The 25,356-nt window shown below is 31.3% G+C and overlaps 1 protein-coding gene across 1 annotated transcript; it reads left to right on the top strand.

The window, feature by feature from the left end:
- Positions 1-1,467: 1,467 nt before the first annotated feature.
- LOC143074034 (uncharacterized) lies at positions 1,468-24,798 on the top strand. Its single transcript, XM_076249587.1, has 5 exons — positions 1,468-1,477; positions 3,656-3,753; positions 4,243-4,317; positions 23,530-23,586; positions 24,694-24,798. The coding sequence occupies exons 1-5, from the start codon at positions 1,468-1,470 to the stop codon at positions 24,796-24,798; spliced, it is 345 nt and encodes a 114-aa protein (XP_076105702.1).
- The last annotated feature ends 558 nt before the right edge of the window (positions 24,799-25,356 follow it).

Genomic DNA, 25,356 nt, shown 5'->3' with positions numbered 1-25,356 from the left:
ACAAAAATACAAATCAAGGTAACAAGAAAAAACCAAAGAAATTAGAAATAAGTCCGTTGATCATGTTGTTTAAGAATGATTACTTAGTACAAACCAAAATGAGGTAAAAGGCATATTGTTCAACACTTATTAAAAAAAGAAAACTTAAGAGCTATTCTCTGTAAGCATCAAAGTTGTCTGGAAATGGTGTACCATGAATTTTAAAAATATTTGGTCACATTAAAAGTCCATCCTAACAAAGTAAAAAAAAAATCATTGTTTTGCAAAATTTTGTTTTTGTTTCCATGACAACGGCCTTGTTATTAAAAACATGTGATTTTTATTAAAACATCACCTATTTTACCAATTTTGCTCTTTTTGCCTATTAACTTGAATTACTTTTTATTTTTTTATATCAAACAATGATGTATACATATAAAGATATCTGATTTCAATTTCATGTTCAGAATTTTGGTCAAATTAATTGTGTTTTAGCTTGTTTTTATAGCTAAACAGGTGTAAATAAACCAAATGCTCACCAATTTCACCATTATATCATTTCAAAACGCGGTGTACAATTTTTCAGAAATTTTAATATAATTTTATTTGAAATGTATTTGTTTTTTTCACCAAAAAATCGGGATGGGTATTTTTGATACAACAAAGATATTCAAAATATAAATTCTGTCAATATGGCTTATAGGAAGCTGTTTTTAGAAAAAGGGAAACCCACATTTGACAGGTATTTTTCTAAACTACACATTGCAGTCAGTTTCATCATCTTGTTATATATAAAAATAGTTGAAATAAACAAAAAGTCTGTTTTGGTCATGCTTTTAGCACTTGATAGCTTTGAATTTTCCTTTTTGGGCAAGGGTTATCTCTCTTTTTACCACGGATGTAGTTCTCCTAAAAAGGAGGTAGGTGAAGGACATACAATTTTGATAACAGACGAGTTTTGATAAATATTAGTAAACATTGACACAGTTTTTTTTATGATGGATTGAAGAGATTTTAATATGACTTGCAAGCTCAGTAATGTAGTAAGCCAGGTTGAGTGCTCAGATGACACAGTTTCTTTGAGTAATTGCAGTGAAAATGATATAATAATAGTTCTGACTGAATGCGGTATTTTCCCCAACCATATCAGCAACACTGTCTATGATATATGTTCCCGGCACTTTTGCCATTTCCTTGAGAGAAATGCCAACAGAAGAAAGCGGGTGTACTGTGACATTCCACCACTAGCCAGTACTCACCCAGACACCACAACATCAGATATCACCAAGTTCAGGTCCAAGAATACCAGGAAGAAGGAAAGGCAACTGACTTTTGCAAATGTGGTCACCATTAGGAATAAAATTGGCATAGTTATTCCTATTGGGAATTGTAAGTTTTATTATAATTTATAAAAAAGTGAAATATAAAAAAAGAATGTACTGTAAATTCAGAAATTAATGTGAGGTTTGTATTATATAAATGAGAGTAATGCGACTGGGTGAGAATCACAATAATAATAACTCGCATTTTAATATCTGGTACACATGTCTTTATGCACATCTTCTTGAAATCGCAATAAATAATATATCTCTCGTCTTGTTCATTCTTCAAAAATCGCAATAATAAATGCCCGCAATAATTTCAGAATTTACAGTATTCATACCTGCCAATTTTTCAAAATGCTCATGGGGGTTTTACGTGAAAGATGGTTCTTATAGTCCTACAAAACCTTCAAGGGGGCTTCAAATATATTCTAATGTGGTTGTTTGCTTCTTCGTGCTTTAACAAGCTCATAGCCATTGTTAAATTAATTGTTTTCTTTAAAATAGTGGATAAAATTGCTCTTACAATTTTTCATTTGGGAACCTCCATGGGGGAAATCCCCCGCAAATAGTGACAGTTGATGGGTATGCTGAGTATTCATATTAAACTATAAAATTATATATATATAGCCTGTACTCAACCATTGTTTTTGTCGACTTATTATACAATATGTACTGTTTATGTCAAAATGTCCTTTCAATTGTCTTCATGTATAGTTATTTTTATTCAAGAAATTATAGGAGCCTAACCTACATGTATTATTTAATTTGGCCTTTTTTCTGTTTTGATTGCAATGGCAACCAAAAATAAAAATTCCCTTTCTATCCGAGAATAAAGGGCTATAGATACTTCAATACAATCATGCACAAAATGTATCACAGAATTGGATTCAATTTTATAATGGCAATGTCTGCACAATATAAGTCCAGAAATTTGCAGTTTTAAATTCAATAATGATACATGTACATAATGTATACTGTACATGTACATGTAGACATATATACAAGTACCTTCCCTATTCTCTGTTATGCAGGACTCATATATTTTTTATATTCACCATGTCCACATGTCTCTTAGATATTTTCTACTCATACAAATCAAAGGATAAAACATAAATCAAGCAAAGGAGACATCGTTGATCAAAATGTTGATATGGCTAACAATCTCCTGTCAGGGTTTTATATGTTATTCCCCATAAATATACTTTTAAAATACAAAACTATTTGTGAGAATTCTAGAAAAAAGTCAATAGAATCGCTACCCTTTTTGAAATCACCTTTTTTGGTAGTGATCAAAAATACATTTACTTTAAACATGTTAAACATATTTTATTTAAAAAAAAATCAATACACATATAAATACAGTGATACAATAATACTAAGGGAATCGGAAACAAGGTTTCCCTTATATTAATCCATCTCCCTGTAAAAAAATATAAAGGGAAATAACTGCAAATAACAAAGTTGATTTTTGTTTTCGTCAAATCTTTCCTATATATATATATATATATATATATATATATATATACAACTCGTCTAAACATCAACCCAACAATGTTAGATCTGTAAATTTGCTTTCGCAGTACCAGCGGGGGAGTGTGTTTACAGAACATTGTCAAGACTGTCTCACCCAATTACGATCTTAATCATGCACGAAGAACGCTATAAGCCAAATCGCTTCGAATCTACCAAAAAAATACATTTGATAAATCATGCACGAAGGACGCTATAAGCCAAATCGCTTCGAATCTACCAAAAAAAAATACATTTGATATATATGTGAAGAATTAAAATAAGAAGATGTGGTATTATTGCCAAACAAATAACTCTCCACCAAATGACAAAAACAGTAAAAACTAGATGTCATATCATAATGCCTCCAACAATGAGCTCATCTCATATTGCATAGACCAATGTCTCCTCCAAAACATCAACAAATTTAAAACAATTAAAACAAGAAAAATAATGACTCAATCTTTATTTCAATTCATGAATGAAAAACAAATATGTCAAACAGCAACAAATGACAACCCCTGAATTACAGGCTACTGACTTGAGACACACACAGAATACTGCGTGGTTAAAAAATGTATATAGTGCAATGATGAAATAACAACTTTGGGTTAAAATCATGATAAGATAATTTCAATTGAATATGTTCAAACACTAGAAAAATTGTGGGATGAATGGTATTCTAAATGTCTGCCTGATCATCATTCTGTCTTTTCATCCTTTCGCACCATTTGCAATTGTAAAGCTTGAGCGGAGAAATTCGTGTCCTCAGGATTTTATTTTTCAATATTCAGATGTATTCATGCCATTATTTTCATAACTTTGTTTATTTTAAAATTTAGCTGTATGTGCCAACTGCAGACGAAGCATATGTTCACCTGTTCCTGAGGAGAAGATTGATAATGAAGAAGGAAAAGAGATTTCATGTACAGCATCCTTGGTATGTATCACTACATGTATCACTATACTTATTCTTTCCCCCTTCTCAGACGTGCTTGGTTCTGGGTCTGGTCTGTCTGGTCTGTCTGGTCTGTCTGGTCTGTCTGGTCTGTCTGGTCTGTATGTCTGTCTGGTCTGTCTGTCTGCACTTATGTCTGTCTGTCTGTCTGTCTGTCCATTCACATGATTTTTTGGCAAAAGAATGTTTTTCGTGGGCACTAAGTCCCATTACAAGACATATTTAAACGTAAAGGATTATCTATTGCCATGGAATACTCTAATTGCTTATAAATTTTTATGTGCTATATATGCTATATATGCTTTGTACATTAAAAGCATCATCAACTGAAAGAATATTTGAATTGTCATGTTTATTTCCATTTAAATTATCTATTGCCATGGAATACTCTTATTGCTTATACATTTTTATGTGCTATATATGCTTTGTACATTACAAGCATCATCAACTGTTTATTTCCATTTATTGCAGAATGAAAAGGACTATCACAGAAGAAATGTGAATACATATAACAGCAAAAGCTTCTACAATGATGATCCAATGCAGGTAAAATACTAAAAATCATTATCATGTGCTGTTCCCTGTGGCGACAGCATCAACAATGTATTAGTTTGCGATTAGTTTGCGATTAGGTATATTTTATGGTGAACCACTAGAGGAAGGTCATGATATTTGGTATTCAGTTGTATTAGCATTGCCATATCTCATTTCCATGGCGATAATTCAGCCCCACCCCATCAGTTATGGTTTATTGACTTTAAAACTTCTGCTTAATTTACATACATGTATAAGTTTGTGATTGGGTCAGTTTATGTGGAACTACTAGTGGTAGGTCAATGATATTTGGTATTCAGTTGTATAAAGATCTGCACACCTAATTTCCATGGACTATTTTTCCTTGATCCCTTCGTTCGGGAATCGTACGTACAGCGTTCGGTAATCGTTCGTATAGAGTTCGGTCATCGTTCGTACATCATTTGTATAGCGTCCGTACAACGTTCGGTCAGCGTTCGTTCATCGTTCGTTCATCGTATGGTAAATGTCACCGTTGATGGTTTTGTATAACGTATGGTTCATGGTATCGTTAATCGTTTTATTTGTCGTATGGTTTATGGTACGGTTTAGCGTTTCGTTTATCGTATGGTGTGTGATATCGATTAGCGTTTCACCAATCGTATGGTATATCGTTTTGTTTAGCGTCTGATATACACGTATGTTAGGGTTTTATTTCAGAAAGTTATTTCAATTATTATAGTTATGAGTTAAAGTGATTTAATATAAAAAGATGCGGGATAAAAAAAAACAATTATTAGTTTGGATTGGATTAAATCTCTAACTAATATCATTATGGAATATATATAAAACGAATGGGAAACGTTTCCTCCAATCACATTTTATACATGAATAACATGAGACCAAATACCGCGATATAAGTCAGGCTCTCTATGCCTCTCTCTCTCCTCCGCCAAACATTTCTCTGATCCAAATATTTCCTTGACACAATAAATTATAAAGAATGTTCTATAAATGAGGCTTTATATGAAGTACATGTTTCATATCTAAATGTATTTTAAAAAAAAGACAACACATCCATGGTATATGTTCTCCTCAATGTGGGAGTCTGATATAGACCGAAAACTGCCAGGGGTATATAAAAATTCGTTGAAGATATCTATGGAACCAGCAGCGCTTGTGATTCCTGCTGTCGGTGTTAAAACTGTTTTTTTTTACTGTAAAAAGTGCTTAAGTCCATTATGAGTAAAATACAGAATTAAAAAATAACTCTACCCTTTTTATATTTCTTTATTTTAGAGGTAAGGTTCTGGCCAAGTTCCACTTATTCTGTCGCAAATCATTTACCTAAATAACCAATCAATTGTATTCTAAAAGAAGTTGATTTGTTCTTTGTACGAATACATGAAATATTTCTCACTGGACGCTATGTTTGCAATCGATGATCAAATACAAATCTACAGTATTTATATGAAAGAGTCTAAATAATATATTTTTTTATTATTATTCTACACATATTTGAAGGATCGAAATAATCAGTTTTACAAATGGATGTTATTTAAAGACTTGACATTTTACAATTATCACATGCATCCATGAATTTTTTTATCGACGCACCAAACTTATCCCTTTCACCGTGCATAGCTCATTTTCCGATTCACTTAAGGTTTCTAACGATCTTCTTACTTTTTCATTAAATTCTAAAATTAAAATCCTACACAAATTGCAAAAACTTTTATTCTCCGGCTAGAATGCGTAAAAGATGAATACTGTTTGGTTTGTGTACACACAATGTTTTGAAGGCCGATATCCAGTTTCGCTAAAACAGAATTAATTTGCGCCACAAGTTAAATACGCCAATTCCTTTTTTTGCATCACTTTATTGTAAAAACTGCAACATTCATTTGCGCCTATAAACCAATCATTTTTAATTGCGCAAATATTATAAGAGAGAAGACGTTATTAAAATCAAGATATATTTTATTGGCGAAGTAAGATCATGGCTTCTGTCGGTTACCAACCCACAAACAAAGGGTCTTTGTGCAACCGTAAATTAGATGCAAATAAAATAGATAAATAAAATTCAAAATTCAAATAAAAAACTAAAATGAAATGAAATTTTGAAATAATGGGGGCTGACTTGAACCCTGGCAACAGATGTCCAAAATCAACATGAAAAACTACGTTTGAGGTGGAAATGAAGATTACATGGATTAATGTTCTAAATTAAATAATAATACAGTGATAAATCAAGTTCATCGGTACTGGTGTAGCCTATAAAGTCCGCCACTAAACAAGTTCAAAAACATTCATTTCATAAAGAATGTTTTGGAACTTGTTACCGCCAACCAGTATCATACATTGAGAATCGATATAACAGATAACTCTGATTGTAATATTGTGTAATAACAAGAATCTGACCGCAGTAACTACTAGCTAACAGATTCCCGAAGCCAATGACCTACTTCGCCGTTTGATGGTCAATAAATGGATGCAAATTGATAATAGCATAAATGGATAATAAATAGATGAAAATAGATAATAGCATAACTGAAATTGTAACTTGTATAAAATTAGATAACTTTGTATATCTGACAAATAGCATATTCCTTCTCACTGTATTTTGGTCCAATCACTTATTTGGAATCTTGTTCTTGTATTGCAATCGTGGTAACATTGGAACCAAGCAAATTTTGACTAAGGTTACAAATCTTGGAAAAAATCAATATCGCTTATAAGTTAAGTCCTATCGTATTGAACGCTTTGTCCGATGTCATGTCCATTTTAGTGGATTACTTCATATTGCGGGGTCCTTCGAGAATGAGCATACGATTAGTTTATCTCTTTACTTAAAGTGCCTCATAACACTTTGACCTTGCTAACAAATTGTGATACGAAAATGTGTAAGAGAACACAACCATAAGTAACTACAAACTTCCAAGCACGAACGAAGTCATTTTGGTGATTGGAAAACCCACTATCCAAGCATGCTTTTGGAAACATGAAATATCTTAAATTGACAATCAATCAAAATCAGCTCCAGATTGGTAATATACAATATAGAAAAATAATTAAAATTGATATGATAACAGATGAAGATATTTGACTTGCCAACTGTTATGTTTGTAATCAGATATATGGTTAATACTTTTTATATTACCAATGACTGAATTCTACTTTTACCATCAGAAAATATAAAAACTAAAAGATCTGACATGAATGTCAATGAGGCAACTATTTGCCTAAAACTTAATAGCGTGAGCGTAAACAGCTATAAGCCAACGTACAGCCTTCAACATTGAACTTAGTACATACAGTATAATAGCAATAAAAGGCCCCGGCAACAATTCAAACAAGAAAACAAGGCCATATTTAAGTAAAAATCAATCTGAACGTAAAACAAGTATAATAGACTGCGACAAACAACAAGTTTGTGAGAACTAAGCCCTCCCGTAACCGGGGACAGTGGTTAACAACACAAAATAAAACAAAGTTGAGGTAGGTTTGACTCATCAGATCGACACAAAACACAATACACAACTAACAAATAGACTAAAGACATCAAATACCCACCTAAGAGTACTCGCAGTTACTGAAAGCTTGTTCAAAGCCAATTGAAACTAGTAAATGAATCGTGTTTCCCCAGACAAAAACTTTTTAAACTGAGGTGCAATTAAGACCCCCCAAAATTTGACTCTAAAAATAGCCGATGGAAATTTTGCCGTCTTTAGGGCGCTCTTCAATACGGCATTAAAACTGGTATCTTGTAACATTTTATTTTGTTTGTTTAATTTTGTTTTTATTTTTTGTCAGTTTTGTTTTTGTTTTTTTTTATTTTGTTTTTGTTTTTTGTTTTGTTTTGTTTTTGTTTTATTGCATATCATGCGTATGACGTTCGACAACAATTATTATCCCAAATCATTTATGACTGCTTCCAATAACGAATATTCCCTAACATACGTATATACATAAAATTCCATGTATAACTGTTCACAGTATTTAACCCAATTGCGTTGTTTCTCTTTCAGATAACAAAATCGTACTAATTTGCAGTTTTATAGTCTGAGATATACGCTACTATTAAATCTAAACCACAAAAGCAATAAAATCAATTCATCACTTAACTTATTTGAACTTTTCTTGACCTCTGTAATGATATAAATAAGATTTAAGAAAACCATTAACCCAGACAATAACTCGCTTAAGTTGTAAATTTATATCAACAATTTTCAGACGATAATTTTATCAAAGATCTACACATCTGGTAATAAAGTTTGTAAACGTAACTTGCAGAAGTGTATACTATTTCTTCTCATTCGTTATTAATGTTAATTAAAAGATTATAATTGCAAGTGATACAACTATCCACTAAAGTATAAATGAAGTAAGTGTAAGCAAATATATGCAACCTTACGGCTTTCAGCAATGAGAAAAAACCCAAACCGTATAGTCTGCTATTAGAGGCCCCGACATTAAAAATATAAAACAATTCAATGAAAAACTAACGGCCTAATTTATAACAAAACAGTTTGCGAAAAACAAATATGACATACATAAACCTACAATGCCTTTTTCCAAGTAAAGTAGTAAAACTATTTTGCCTTGCTGATCAATTTTCTAAAATTTGAGACTAATGGAAACATTGTAATCTGTTTAACTAATATCATTTCAACTTTAAAGTTGATAATGCGCAAGTGGATTGATAGCTACTAGTTCCACTCATATTAAAAATCCAATAAAGCTAGTTAAAACAAACCCCGAAAAAAAAAAAACAATAAAGATTCGTTACTTGAACGGCAAACAGATGGCAATAATATTTTCAGCTTATGTAAATATTTGATAGTTATAGCAATCTTGAAAATCAACATTTGATTATCTTGTCCATCACATGTAGCATTTTATTTTTCTGGTCACGATTAAAACGTGCGAAAAAAAAAAACTGTGTGAGGAATGACGGTTTATCCTAGTGCAAGAACTTAGTTTGATCACATTATTTATACATAATACAGACAGGGTATGAATGATTTGTTGTGATCATGGTACCTGAATAATAGCCATAGATCTAAATCAACTGGTTCCCAATTACAAGACTGTGAAATTGCTTTATTTAACCGAAAACAGCTCGTTTCCAACTTATGACCTGCATGAACCCTGCTAGCTCCAAGTCTTATTTGCTCATATACTGGATGAGCTCTCTTGCCTACTTCAAACTGGTTGTTAAATAAATATCTAATATAAAAATGCATCAGTTTACTTACTGATATCATTGATATTTACCGTTGATGAATTTTTATATAGCTGCGAGATACCATTTATTTTTTTATATTATATATACATGATATATACTTCGCACAAATAGTGCAGAACTAGTTTCTGAAATTACTGAAATGGTTCTCTCTTTTATAAAGATGACATATGAAAATAAATCAAATTTAGGTAAACTTGTGGTGAGAATGATATAATAAGAATAATGGTAAAAGTTCCTTCGTGATATGTACACATACTAAAAATGTTCTGAATATAAAATTACTTGCGGGACTATACCTTCTCAGTGTAATTATAAAATAAATCAGTGTTGAAATGTTTTCTTATCGGGATGAGATATATAGATAAGAAACCAATTATAAATAAATCAATTTTATTCTTATTCTTATTCGTGGTATGTTCTTTCATAGTAAAAGCAATCCGGATCAATATAGTATTCGCCATTTAAAATCGTTTTCCTTATTATGCTCGAAATGCTACTACTGAAATCATTGTTAAAGCTAAAAATGGCATGTACTGAATTAGCTACATTAAAATTAAAGAATAAAATATGTACCTGTTTTATTGATGTAATTAGATAAGGCATACTGCCACTTCTCTTACTAACATACATATAGATGGTCCTGCTGATGAATGAAATAATCCTGCATAACAAAATTTTGAGTTTCTGTTTCAGATGCGTAGCTATTTTGACATCACAGGTGGCTAAAGCAGTTTTCTTTACCCCAATTATAACACCTCTTTCAACGCCTTTTCTACTCAGGCATCATAAACCTTCCAATAAATGTCATTATGAACAAATATAATTAAAATAACATATATGTTATACGGTGTCATCCTGGTTTGCCCACTTTTAATTACATGTATATGTAAAGATAGAGGGACTTGTTGTTTTAACAATTATAGTTTATTTCTGAATTATAGTCATATTTTTTACCTTTTGTTTTACCTGTAAAATTAAAAAAGAATATTTATATTCTGCTATTAAATCAAGAAAAATGTGCAAAAATTTTCTATATTATATATATATCTGGCAGGATAATGTATTTTATTAAAAAAAATAGGAAAAAATGTGTACTAAAATAAATAATCAACAAATAATTTTAATTATTGGTACATTCTGAAAAAAAGTGAAAAGTAAAATAATGAAACTAAAGATTTAATAGAATAAATCTCATTTGAATATCTTTTAATTTATTCAACTTCATTTTTTTTAAATTTCAATACAATACACTTTTTCAAAATTTAGTAAAATATAAAATTATCGAATTCAATTTAACAACTAGAATATAAATGCAACTGTTCAGTAGCCATTGATCAACAACACCAGTTGCAACTTCAATCAGAAACACTCTCTATTGACTACGAGACAGCAATCAACAACGCAACACAGACAGTATGTCCAGGGGTAACCGTGAAAGGTTGCTTCTTCCACTTAACCCAGTGTATATGGCGAAAGGCACAGAAATATGGACTACAGTCCTATTATAAAGAAAATGAAGTCATTACTTAACTGATACGACGAGCTGCAGTACTACCGGTACCTCTTGTTCCACCCCACCTTGTTGACGATGATTGGCTTAACACTTTAGAAGACATTGGAGAAGCTGAAAACATACCCTCTTCAACTTCATTTACAGATTACGTGACAGAGTTTTGGGTTGTAAACTACCGGTTTCTATGGAACCACTATAACACAGAAGGACCCCGCACCATGCATAAATCACCTGGAAGGATGGCACACCAAACTTAAGAACCGATTCAAACACGCCCACCCCAACATCTACGAGATCATTGAGCTAGTAGCTACTGAAGAAGACAAAGACACTAACAGACAGTATGCAGCATGAGGAACCCGTCCACCTTAAAGACGACGATACAGAGTAATAGACACCAGACTCATAGACAGATACCAACAAGGACCCATCAACGTGGTAGATTACTCTGACACAACATCCCATCTTCTCCATATTTGAACTGAACAAGGAAGTTAATTATTGTAAATTGTGAATTTGTAAATATTAAATGTTTTGTTACTTTTGATATATATATATAAAAGAGTGTATTTCTCATCATTTTACACATAGTGCCCTTGTTACTTATTTTGTACTTAATTAAATTTCCCTATGCAATGCATTTATAAAATTGATTTATATATTAAATTATGTTTACAATACAAGAGAACTCAGTGTATAAATATATTTCTATCATGAAAATCATTCTGAAACTAATAAACATAAAGACACTTTTATAACTGAATATCATTTTTTAGTTATTTGCTTTATATGTATGTTGAATGAACTGATATTAAATTATTCAGAAAAAATATTTGATTTTTTAAAATTATTTTTCTATACAAAAAAACAACCTGAATATCTGAGAAAAAAAAAAAATTTGATTTTTTTTAATTATTTTTCTATACAAAAAAACAACCTGTATATCTGAGAAAAAATATCTGATTTTTTTTAGTATTTTTCTATACAAAAAAAAAACAACCTGAATATATCTAGAAAACACTTACAAACTATATACCTAGGTTGGAACAGACTATACAATTGTATGCTCATTAAACCTTTTGTCTTTTCTGTTTTCTTAACTAATAAATAATTGGTAGAATTAAAAGTGGGCAAACCAGGAGTAAACTTTTATACACTAAATAAATATCAAAATGTGTGCAATTCAATTTGGATAACCGAAAAAAACAATCGGTTATAAAGACACAACTTCAAAATATGAATGAATATTATTTGAAATAAATATAATAATATATATCAGAGACATATAGTATTATATGTCTCTGTATATATGCAACGCAATTTGGTGGACCAAAAAACAATCGGTTATAAAGACATCACTGTAGCTGCCATATCAAAAATTTTATCAACTAATTTCTTTTAACGGAGGCTCAACTTTGAAATATAAAATACGATTTACTGCTGTCCTAAACACGCTAAAGAACAATAAATGGTACCATAAATTAATTAATTGCATTTGATGGTGTTAATGTCTCACAAGGCAACCCCATTATTAAATAATAGTTAACATACCTGATAATGGAACAATACCATTTTAATCTGCATTACGAAATGTAAATTGAATAGAAATACCTGGAATCTAGTTTTCAATTTTAATACCTCGATAAAAAGATACAAAAATATTAATGTAACTGGAATTAAAAACTATGTGAATCAAACATTTATTATACAATCCAAAATAAATTAGAATAAATTCGCTCGTATTATAATAACTTTAGTCAAAGATTTGTATCCTAAATATAAATCCTTGCTTTAGTAAATTGTCAACTAATGTATAAATAATCAAGTTGAATGTGACCGATTTTAAATTAATTAATCAATAATCTGTTGAAATTGAAAAATCAATAAGATAAGTATTTACATTAATTATGCGTACAATAAACTCAACAATCTGACCTCAGATAAATTCAGTTACTTCCTAGCAGACCGTGCATTCAAAATATTGTGAGGAGTGCTTTAGCTGTTAAAATTGATATGCCGTGTAATCGAATTAAGACATGCGCGTTACATTGACCTGTGCATGAACTGTCGCAAGTCTTGCCTTCCTCTGATAACGCGATTTAACGGTCAAGCCCTTTAAATCGAATTATAGACTTGTTTTCAAATGTTTCTTTTTAGTGCACTGAGGAGGTCCTTTTCCGGTATTTACAGGTACAGATACCGTAAACTGAAAGGGCCTCCTTAGTGCACTTAGAACAAAATAGTGCACTAGGGACCTGATGGCAAGATAGAATTGACACAAAAACATGGCATACGGAAGGAGAAGTACATGATTTCAAATTTTAGTAATTTTAGTAATTATAAAGTTTTTTAACAGTTGAAGTCAGTATTCTAATGTTACATGTACGTGTAAATAGGTTAATCGTTTCGAGTTTAATATGACACAATTAATAATATTGAGAATGGCAATGGCGAATGTGTCAAGTTCCAGTTTCATATTATAAAAAAGAAGGGTGTCTTCCCATTTATCTAACTTTTTAAAATAAGGTATTCTCATCTAGCCAACTTTTTATTTTTGATAATTATTGGGTTGTTGGTTTAGTAATAATAAGGTGTCTTTCTAAAATTTGACAGTAAATTTGTTCCTGTATGTTTTTATATTAGTATAGTGTTATTAACTGTCTGCTTCTGTATTGACACTGGTATAGATTCAAGGTTTGTTGTATTGACCTCCAGACACGTACATGCATGAACATTTGATAAATATTAGTTATTTGAAAAGAGAAATTGCACAAATTTAAAGGATATTTATTTAAAACAGAATTTACAAATAGTTTAATAAAGACAGCTTGTGTTTATCTTTTAAAACAAAAGAAGTTATGTATATCGGTCGAATGGAAAAATACGTCCATAAATCTGAATTTTGAGCAATTATATAAAATGTCAACCTCATTTCACTAAAAAGTCTGAAGGATAGACTAAAACAAGGACAAATCAACATTTATTATATACTAATAGCAAATAATATATAAACAGCATTGCAATTACGTGAATTCCATATTTTTTCGAAATGGTGTTTAGCGGGCTGATATGAAAAAATAATCACATGCCTTTCCGTAACGTTATCGCATGGCAAAGAAGAAAACAAAGAAGAAAAAAAAAAGGGTTCAATTAAATGCATTTTTAAGCATATTAATTTAGAAAGTTACTTTGTTAAAAAAAAAAAAAGTTGACTTTTCCGACAGTGCTCATTATGTATATTGTTAAATTATTTTTTGTCGATTCGTTCATACTAAAACATTTTTCTTCTCTTTTGAGACATATGATAGAAAGATTTCATATCGAATGTACTAAATTTGGGTTCCGACGTCTGTAAACTTTTCACTCTTTTAACTTCTATTTGTGAACCACGCAAATGGATCAAAATACGAATCTGTTATTTTTCTCCATTGTTGAAGTATATGATAAAAAGATCATAACATGTAATTTTTCATATCTGATGTATTATCAGCACTAGGTAAATATCAGCCCTCGAGCCTTCTTGGGCTGGTATTGAACCTAGGGCTCATAATACATGGGATATGAAAAATGCCATGTTATAAACTGACAATATTACTACACTGATGCAATATCACACGTACTTAAACTAGGATTAAGATCTACTGAACATTCCTTTAGTATGTGCTATGGATTTATGTTCGGTCTTTGTGTAGTAAAACGTATTCAACTTATATTTTGTCCTATTTGGATCATTTGATCAGAAGAACAGAAAAAAATATACAAAAAAGATCTATTACACGTGCAAAAAAGCTCCCTATTACACAAAAAAAAAAAAGATTCATCTCATTGACAAATCTTCATAAATAAAAGTGCAACTTATTTTTTTTTTTTATCCAATTCACATTTTAATTAACAGTTCAACAAAAACTAAGAAATACTTTCAAATGATTTACATTGCATTACCTAAATGTCAGTGGCACATTTTAACATGCTATGCTAGATAATACTACAGAAAATTTAATCCGGGTATAATTTTCAGTCTTATGTTTCACCTGTCATTCAACCTAAACTCTAAATACAAACCCTTTGTTCTTGATTACCTTTGATCTCATCTATCCAACTTTTTTTTTACCTGTACTACCTATAATTTTGAAGAGATGAGCGCGATTCAAACCTTTGCAATATGACAAATTACATCCCAGCTCCTTTGTTCTAACAGGGGTGATCTGAGCCGGATCACCCCAACCAGATCACCCCAGTTTAAGTTTCTTTGTTATGCATGCTTTCCTTTGTTCTGTTACATTTTGGCGGGAATGTCAAATCCAGTATAAAACTTCTAATTAAATATACGGTGAAGACAGTCTATCAAAATTCACGTAGAAAAAATCCAGTGTATATGCTGGGATTCGAACTCAAGACCGTTAGCATATCAAGCCACGACACATACCACTTCACCAGGACGACTAGATACAAACTATCAGAAATTTAACATACTTAAAGGAAGCAAGATATTTTTATAACTGGGGCGAGTTGGCAGACCTTTACTGAGTGGGGTTTAAACCCTTTTCGTTAAATAAATGAGTTGTCAGACTGATTGTTCAATTTGATTTTGCACTTTTTAAAAGTTGGGCGAGTCGGTTACTAGAGTTGGGCGATTTTTTCATAAAGTGGCGATATAGTGTGGGGCCGATTGGCCACTGGGGCGAGTTGACATTGTTTGATATCTACTCATCGTGTTAGGGGGTCATAAAGGGTATACATCATATAGTAATATATAAAGTATGTTATAATGGTTGTGTGTTGTTCTAAACTAGAGTTTATGAATTGTAAATGGTTTTTCGTCTAATCTAAAACAGCTGGGATGTAAAATAGTTATCCCATTTGGACTTGGTGTGTCAGTGTAAGATCAACCTCTGGCCTCCGGCCATCGGGATGATCTTACACTGACACACCGCGTCCTTATGGGATAACTATTAATTACACCTAACCGTTTTGACAAACCAGTAAATTCTTCGCCCGGGGATATACACCTGACAGTAATCTTCATTCAGTAACTTTACAATACCCAGCCGTGTCATTTCCGTATATTGTACATGTAGATAACACGTGTGATACATGTATATACACCAGAAATACCCATTCAAGTGATTTTTAATTTTAGAAGAACTCCATATCGGGAACATAGACATAAATTACAATAATATGTAAAAAATGTATTAATAATTTCAAATTGTTTATTAAATGCTCCTAGGCATGTATTTGTAAACTTATGTTAATTCGTTATTTCATGTATCTTTTTTTTTTTTTTTTTTTTTTGCTTCAATTACTTTTTTTTTATCTTATTGACTTATTCGTAAATCGAAAAACGCACAAATCTGAATACTGTGTCATCTTTTGTTTTACATTGTTTACCGGTTAAAGGTCGTATTCATTTAAAGAGCTACTGTATATATTAGCACTTCAACGCAAAGCTAGATGCATGATTTATGTTAGTTTACGCCGTATCTTATTTTTCTCAAGAAACCATTTTTTTTTTCTTCATCTTTCTCAAGTAAAACCAGACTTTGAGTTTTCTATCCTGAATGACAAAATCTCGGAAAAATTTGTGTTGCATTCTAATGCAATAATAAATCATTGCGCATTTGCTCTCGTTGTTTTCTACTGTAATGAAGATTTTTAATAAAACGGAAACTTAAGTGAGTATGGTCTAGTAATGATCAAGATAATTGCAGTTCATTTATAATAGACCAAGAGGACAAAGATATCTTTGAAGTCTTGAGTTCTAGTTCTGTTAATATACTGTATCATATGAGTTTTTTGCCGATTCCCGCCGTACCCTTTCCTTTGAGGAATACCCTTTCCTTTGAGGAAAGAAACCGCTCTTTCCAGACGGCCATTATGACGTCGTTGAAACACCGTGAAATTACGGGAAACAATAGACGACGGTTACGTTTGTTATTACCTCCCCTGAAACTGTTGGATATGCCCTTAAATTATATTTTTATCGTTGGGTTGCTTTTCCATTAATTGACGTTTACGCTAATTAAGAATCGTGCATAATCATATGGGGACCTTACTTTAACCAAACTTCACAGAAACAATAAATTCATGATCTTTTGGAATCAAAGATAAAGCCAATAATGATTGGCCCGACTATTTACCTTACATGAAATTCATAGGCAGAACTACAAAAGAGAGAATCCCCCCTCCTACCCAAATTCCTTTAGAATATTAGAATAAAAAAAATCTGAATCAAATGTATAGTTTTTTTGTTTTTTTTTTATTAGAAAAAGTTCTTTTTCACAAAACGATGTTAGACAATATAATTATTTTAAGACAACTCGTGCTTTATTTAAAACCTTTCAAAACACAATGCTATATCTTCATCATTATGATTTTTGGCCGGACAAATAGCGAAAAACCGTTAAAATGCTATTTGTCCGACTTGCCGGATGAATAGACATTTTTTACTATTTTTCCGGCTAGCCGGACGAATAGCCACTGCCTTAAAAGAAGGGGAACAATATACCTCTAAGTAGTAAAACTTTAAAATTGATATTCTTTAAATTGTATAGCTTTCTTATTCTGGCTTTCTCCTCCATTTTTAAATTATATTAAGAATCACGTTTTTACGCCAGATCTTTTATTATTTGTTAAATCAAAGACATGTAGTACATGTATTCTATTTTCCGGGATAAATTATTCACAATGATAAAGAAAAAGGGATGATTTAGAAATTGGCATTTTGTGTATACACAGGTCTATCTATTGGTGAACACTATAATAATATGTGACCCACTAGCTGTCCTTATGTGTTTTTGTTGTTTGATTGCTGGCGCGTTGTTGTTAAACTCACTATGATCTCCTACAGTTTCAATATATATTTCCCTTAAGACTTTGCTCAGAGGAAAGTGATAGAATAGGTTTGTATATACATTTTAGCGTTTCACTTTTCAATTTTTAACTCCCCAAAATTTTATTTTAAACTATTAATTTTGAAGACGTGTGTTATCTAAACGAAGTCTAAATGGTCACCAACTTACCAGTTTATTGTTTCCCTATTTTGCACAAACCTAAATATAAACCTCATTATAAATACAATTTAATTGGTCGCAGTAACTTCTATTGATCACAAAACAATTCCACGTTTTTTTTAAATATGAAAAAAAATAATATTTATTTTTTTTACTTTGAAACAAGGAAATAATACTTTAAATTACATTGTGCAAAATATGTTATAAAATCTTCCTAAAAATTAGAAACTCTTTTCTTCATAAAAATGTTTGACATAGTTTACCCTGGACATAAAACAACTTACAATCAATCAACTAAAATATATTTAAGGGATTATTTTTCTGCATGTACGTATATATGCCGAATACCATATACATATATTGTCGGTTAATTATTTTAAGCATAAAGTTCATAAATCGATCTCTGAAACAAATTATATATATATAGAATAAAGTAAAAGTAAAGATTAAACTTATGCATGGCGGAAAAGAAATATATGAAAACGGTAGATGCAATGAGCATGCAGCCTTGCAAATGATATTTTTAAAAAAATATATATTTATTTTATTAAACTTAGGACTTTAATTTAAGTATTGTTGATGGGATGTTGAAGTTTCCAGAACATAGAAAATACACAAGAAAATTTATCAGTACACTATTCTATCAAAATGTGTTTGGTGTTTTCTTTTTCTAAATTCTTTTACAATATATTTGTTTAAGAATTTAGTGTTTTCTGATTCATTCTGACATCTGTGTCCATGGATCTGAACAAAAAATTGCGAAGAAGTTATGCTTACCTGTTTACCTTTTATTTAAAAAAATGATGAAAACATGTTTCAACAGAATATTTTATATATATAAAATTATTTAATTTTTGTTTGTCTTTACGAAAACAAAAGCTAAATGTCATCGTCAGCATGTATAATGGAAGGCGATAAACACTTTAGAATATACACCACCTGCTGGATCTTTTTACCTGGGCCCTGATCTTGTTACTTAACAAGTATGAATGTAAAATTCTCGATATGGTATAGTCAGTCAACTATAATTAGAAATCATTGTCCGCTGTTGGAAGTTTAGTTTTGCCATTTTTCGTGCTTGTCATAAGACGATATTGCAGGGGTTTCGATTGTTAAACTCGTTAAATCAAATAACGAACATATTCCATCTCAACCTGAGAAAGAGTGGCTCATTTACATTAATTTTATCAATGATTATCGTTTATAAGATGTTGTACTTTCAATGCTATTTATAAACGCCGAGTAAAATTTTAAATGTTTGGTATACAAATTTTAAATTGTTCATCTTAAAAAGTATTCAGAAGACAATGGGACATATCGAAGAATCTTTGAGTTCTGACGAAAATTATAGTGTTTTTTCTATCTTTCCACAAAGTATATAAAAGTACCAAGCGTTTTTCTCAACTTTGACAACCTTATTCTGTAACAGATCTTGGCAGAATTTTTCAACGGCAATTTTCAAAGCGCTTAGACTATTACAGTGCACCGTTACGATTCAAATACGATTTAATGGTATAGAAAAACCTTGCAGATGACTAACTATTGACAAAAACATGCTACATTTGAGAAAAATGGCTGTAAAGATTTTACATATATCTGCCGTCGCTATATTGGGATAGTCGTAATTCCAGTTACGGTTATCAGTTTAATACCAGTGCAGTTGAGTAAAATGGTGCAGTTATTCAAATGCAGATTTAAATATTATCAATATTAAACCAAAATAACGCAAGCAGCTATGGTCATCTTGGTGAGGATAGTATTCACTATTTTGTAAGTGCCCTTTTATCAACGAAGCAAAGAGAAATATTGTTTTCAAATTAGAAAGATCTACTATATAAAAAGAAGATATGGTATGATTGCCAATGAGACAACTATCCACATAAGACCAAAATGACACAGACATTAACAACTATAGGTCACCGTACGGCCTTCAACAACGAGCAAAGCCCATACCGCATAGTCAGCTATAAAAGGCCCCGATAAGACAATGTAAAACAATTCAAACGAGAAAACTAACGGCCTTATTTAAGTAAAAAAAATAACGAAAAACAAATATGTAACACATAAGCAAACGACAACCGCTGAATTACAGGCTCCTGACTTGGGACAGGCACATACATAAATAATGTTTATCCATTTTGCTTTTATTAGCTGGTGACGGTGACATATATCAGAAATACACTAAGATTTAGAACATTCAATTAAAATTCGGAATTCCTACTTCTCAACTCTTCACTCTAGTTCAGTTTTATATATTACTCTTATACGTTTTGTTTTTGAAACAATGCTATATTTTGTCAAAAGTCAAGCACAATAACCCGAAAGCGAATTGCGAGAAGTAGTTTCGTATTTCGTTTTCGTTAAAGAAAAAAAAATACTAATAGTTTATGTAAAATAACGACTCTTGTACGGTGTTGCGTTTATATCTTTTGAATGCATTGGTGCAATTGGATGCAAACAATAATGACCATAAAATGTCAGATTTGCGAGATCAGAAAGTAACCTAACAACTAAATAATTGAAAACCTAGAGATCAATGTTTAACATTCGACAGCAATGAGCATTTTTCATAAATAAAACATGATTTAGGTGAATACTTTGTGAGTAAAGAAAAAGAGACTACTGTCCATAGATTTGTTATTAACCCCTGATGCTTGATGGGTACAAATTAGTATTCAGGAATTACCACTTTGCATTACATCACATTACAACAGAAATTAGAAAATACATGTAGGGACTCGAAGTATTTCTAAGACATTGTTTTTTTCCTGTTCTATGTAGCTTTTTTTTCTGGCAAACACGGTTTTATAAATGCTGACAGGCACCGATCATTGAAAAACAATCGATCTGTTTAAAATAAGAAATGAAAATAATTGTTTTTTTTATGGCAAATAAGAAAAATGACCGTTTGATTTGAAATTGTTTGAAATTATTCAGAATAGATTGAAATAGATAAAAATAACGTATTTTAATGTGAAAAGGCTAGACTTTAATTTGTGTCGTAGGGATGTGATTGAGTGGTTTTGTTTACAATTATTTCCCATTATTTCCCTAGTGAAAATCTGCAATAATTATTGTTTTATCATGTTGTTTGATTTTCACATTATAACAAAACTAAGAATATGACGGATGAATTTATAGTTAGCTGTTTAATGTCCAGTGGCAACTATTAGATGTATCATTAGGAGGACATTTACAATTTTATACTAACATTAGATGTATGTGTCATTATATGTTGTGTCACATACTATAAATATGTAGTTTTATGGCAATAAAGATTTGAATTGAATTATAATACGTTATTCTGATTGGCTACGCTGCAGTCTTGCGTTATTCCTTAATCAATTTCATTGCACAATAAAATGTATCATTCAAGATGACACGAGGTCCCACAATAGAGTGCACAGGTAAATTAAATAAATTCTTGATAAAAATCGTGTTTTCATAATCCTAGCCAAAAAAATGTATTTATAAGTATTGAATGCTTCTTTTTGTAACTTCATAGGGTTGTAAAAGCGTTGACCGTGCGCACATTTTTAGAATGTAGCGCTTTCACGCTTCTTACAAAATGTACTTCGGTCAACATTTTTACACCCCAATGAAGTTACAAAAAAGCATTCAATACTTAAAATGAATATGAACAAGGACATCCTGTGTTATGCAAACATGTGTATTTCGGCACAAGCGATGACCTATAGACCATGTGTATCATATGTATATTTAGGGTGGGTTGCTCCGAATTAAGGAGGTATAAATACAGGAAAATAAAGAAAAAAAAATACAAAATTAGAATAGTCTAAGAGTATAACGGGCAAAATAAAGAACAGAGGAAAATGGTAAAAGAACATTAAGTAAAATGGTATAAGAAAAATCAGGAATAGAAGGAAATGGTCTAGTTTTTTGCCGGACAATTGTTGATCAGTGGCCGATCCAGAACTTTCTTAAGGGGGGCCCGCTGACTGACCTAAGGGGAGGGGGGCGTTCCAGTCATGCTTCATTGAGTCCCTATATAAAGAATCAAATTTTTCCCACGAAAGGGGGAGCCTGGGCCCCCAGCCCCCCCCTCCCCCGGGATCTGCCTATGTTGATGATTGTTTAAAGTAAAGGGCATTTATAGGTAAAATAATACACAATCGTTTGTACATTGGTAGGGATTTATGTTTGGAGTTGATGAGGCACATAATGAGTAATTGTTTTTGTTTGAAATTTCTCGAATATTTTGTTTTTTCTCGTCAGATTTTAAAATGAATAAAAAAATCTATAATACAAAACTAAATGATTTAATTACGACATATATAGATAAAACTGCTATTCAGTCGATTTTAAAAGACATGCTCTAAAAGAGAATACATAAAAAATATTTAACAATCTTTTCGAACAAAAAGTCAACCTTAAGACACGGAATATATTTTTGTAAGAACATTATATTAATTCCGACTTCCATCTAAAATAACTTGAATTGTTCATTTGAAAAAAAAGGGTGATACCTTAGGCTATTTTCAAAAAAATGTTGATTGATCCGAATTTTACGCATGTTATAACCTATATAAAAGGATTTAAAAGAACACAATTCATGTTTTATATTAAAAAAAAAAAAAACATATACGCTAACGAAACTATGCACGCCAAGAAACGATGTACACTAAACGATACGATATACGCTAAACGAAACGATGTACGCTTAACGATACGGTATACGCTAAATGAAACGATTAACGCAAAACCAGAGGATATACGATAAAAGGGCGCTTATGTTATCGTTTATGGTATGGTTTATGGTACATGGTTTCGTTCGTACATCATTCGTTCAGCGTCCATATAACGTTCGGTCAGCGTTTCGTTTACATTCGTACACCGTTCGGAAAGCTTACGTACATCGTTCGGGCATCGTCCGTACATGGTTCGGGCATCGTTCGTATTGTTAACTTTTACGTTACACGGACTGTAGCTGCACCCTCCTCATCATGGTTTATTGACTTTAAAACTTTTACACAGCCTACAAGTTAGGGTTTGTGTTTAGGTTTGTATAAAGGCAACGACTCATGATTACTCAATGGTACTTGGTATGAAGTTGTACTAGCATTGGCACATCCCATTTCCATGGAAATTGTTTAGCATTATGTACCTTCAGTTATGGTCCATTTACTTTAAATATTTGCATAACTTGTAAACAGGCTAAATTATTGGTATTTTAATTTCAACATTTGCAGTATCAAAATTACAAAAAAGGCGAGACATATATCTGTGATATCAGTTTATTATTGGTTTAATATTCCTTGAATAAATTTTAAAGTTTGATAAATCAGGGGCAGGTTTACGGGGAAAAATTTGGTTATGCTATTAATAACCTTTTCAATTCATTGTTTCTAAAGTTGCATATATATTGTAGAAATCTCTCTATAACCAATCAGACCACTTACATTTTTTCTACTTTAAGAAAACAGGATAACTTTATGAATCTTTTTTTTCAGGAAATGTTTGAGACAGACTCATTTCCCTCTACAAGTGAACAAGCTGATTTGTCACAGGTAAAGTTCCTTACACATTGTAACTTGAATCATCTTTGTCACAGTTATCTCTCTTTTTACATTTTTATTGCATTAACAAATAGTTTGTAACTATATCTTATTGAAAGATTACATTTTGAGTGGCTATGACCTTTACCTTAAAATAAGTAATAGGAAAACAACACATAAAAAATTGCACTTAAGGTCACCTGGACTAAAGGTTTATTTGAGCTATTGCCATCACTTGGCATCAATTACGGAGTCAATTATATACTATTTAAAAAATGTTCTTCTCTGAAACTGCTGAATGGATTGTGACCAAACTTGGCCACAATAATAATCAGGGTATCTTCTTTTAAAGAAATGTGGATAAAGTCCCACAACTAGCATACATGATACTATATTATTAGTTACACAGTGTTCAATTGTCCTAATACGAGAATTTATCGGGTCAATAAAATTCATATCGGGTGAGATGAAGCAAAACCCAATATGAATTTTATTGACCCGATAAATTCTGTATTAGGACAGTTGCACACTGTGTAACGAATTTATCCTGATTTTGTTATATTACATATTATTATATTCAAATTCAATAATAGGACAATATCAACCAAATATATTAAAGATATTAAATCTAAAACTGTAAAAATTTTCAAATATTAGGACTATTTAAAGCAACTCAAATTATATTTTTTTATTAGGTCAGTGGTATAAGGGAGATAATTTCAATTGACGTAATACATAAGGGAGATAATTCCAATTGACGTGATAAACTTATATATATAAAGAGACTATGAATCTATTGCATTTCTATTTTTAGCAATCCAGTCAAAACAGTTATGAGTGCTGTGGAAAGTTGGAAAGTTTAAACCATTTTCTAAGTTTGTGTGGTGTTGCCAATTTCAACATACCAGTTTATACATGGGCCTCATATACAGATAAAACAAAAAATGGGTACATTCAGAAAATAAAAGAAGTTGTTCAAGCTGTCGTGGATACTCTATTCAGGAATGAAACAGAAGTTGTTCTTCAAGATGTTTATTCATCAATTAATGGGTGCAATATTCAACCAGCTGAAACTGAGACAGATTGTATACTTGTAGATGCTTTGACTGAATCTTATAGCAAGGCAGAGTCATGGCAACTGAAGAGACAGATATTATCAGTCTTGTCAAAAACTTTGTCATTTCAAGGGATGTCTCAAAAGATTCCAGGCATCACAGAGTATAGATATTACATCGCCAAAAAACACTCAGCAGTTTATGGATGTGCTTTACCTCCACCTATTACAGAGCATCCCAGACAGAAAATGGACCCACACAAGCTTGATACTTTTTTAGATTGTATAACATCATCCCACATCATAAAAGATTTGCCATTTGGTGGGCGAAAAATGAGATTATCTAGTGGGAAAATTATTGAAACACCCAATGTGATACGATGCATGGCACCAGCTGCAATTATTCAGCAGTTCAAACAGTATTGTGCTGAAAATGAAGAGATACCATTAGGTGAGTTTTTTTTTTTAATACATGTTTTTTAGAGATATAATAGAGTGGCCATGACAGCTTGAATCACTTCATTTATTTTGTAAATGTACCCATTTATATTATTGTATCTGTATATCAGTGTATATGTTATCCATTTATAAACTGGTATTTTGAAGTTCGTAACACAAAAAAGACTTAGAAAATAATATAATCTCTCAAACTATCCATAGCCCTCAGCTATTGTGACTTGATTGCTAAAAATAGAAATTATGCAAGAGACTAATTTTTAATTTAGAAG

Source organism: Mytilus galloprovincialis, chromosome 5 (assembly GCF_965363235.1).
Source record: "Mytilus galloprovincialis chromosome 5, xbMytGall1.hap1.1, whole genome shotgun sequence".
Lineage (NCBI taxonomy): Eukaryota > Metazoa > Mollusca > Bivalvia > Mytilida > Mytilidae > Mytilus > Mytilus galloprovincialis.
Note: the sequence above shows the minus strand (reverse complement) of the source record. Positions and strands in the feature narration are given on the sequence as shown.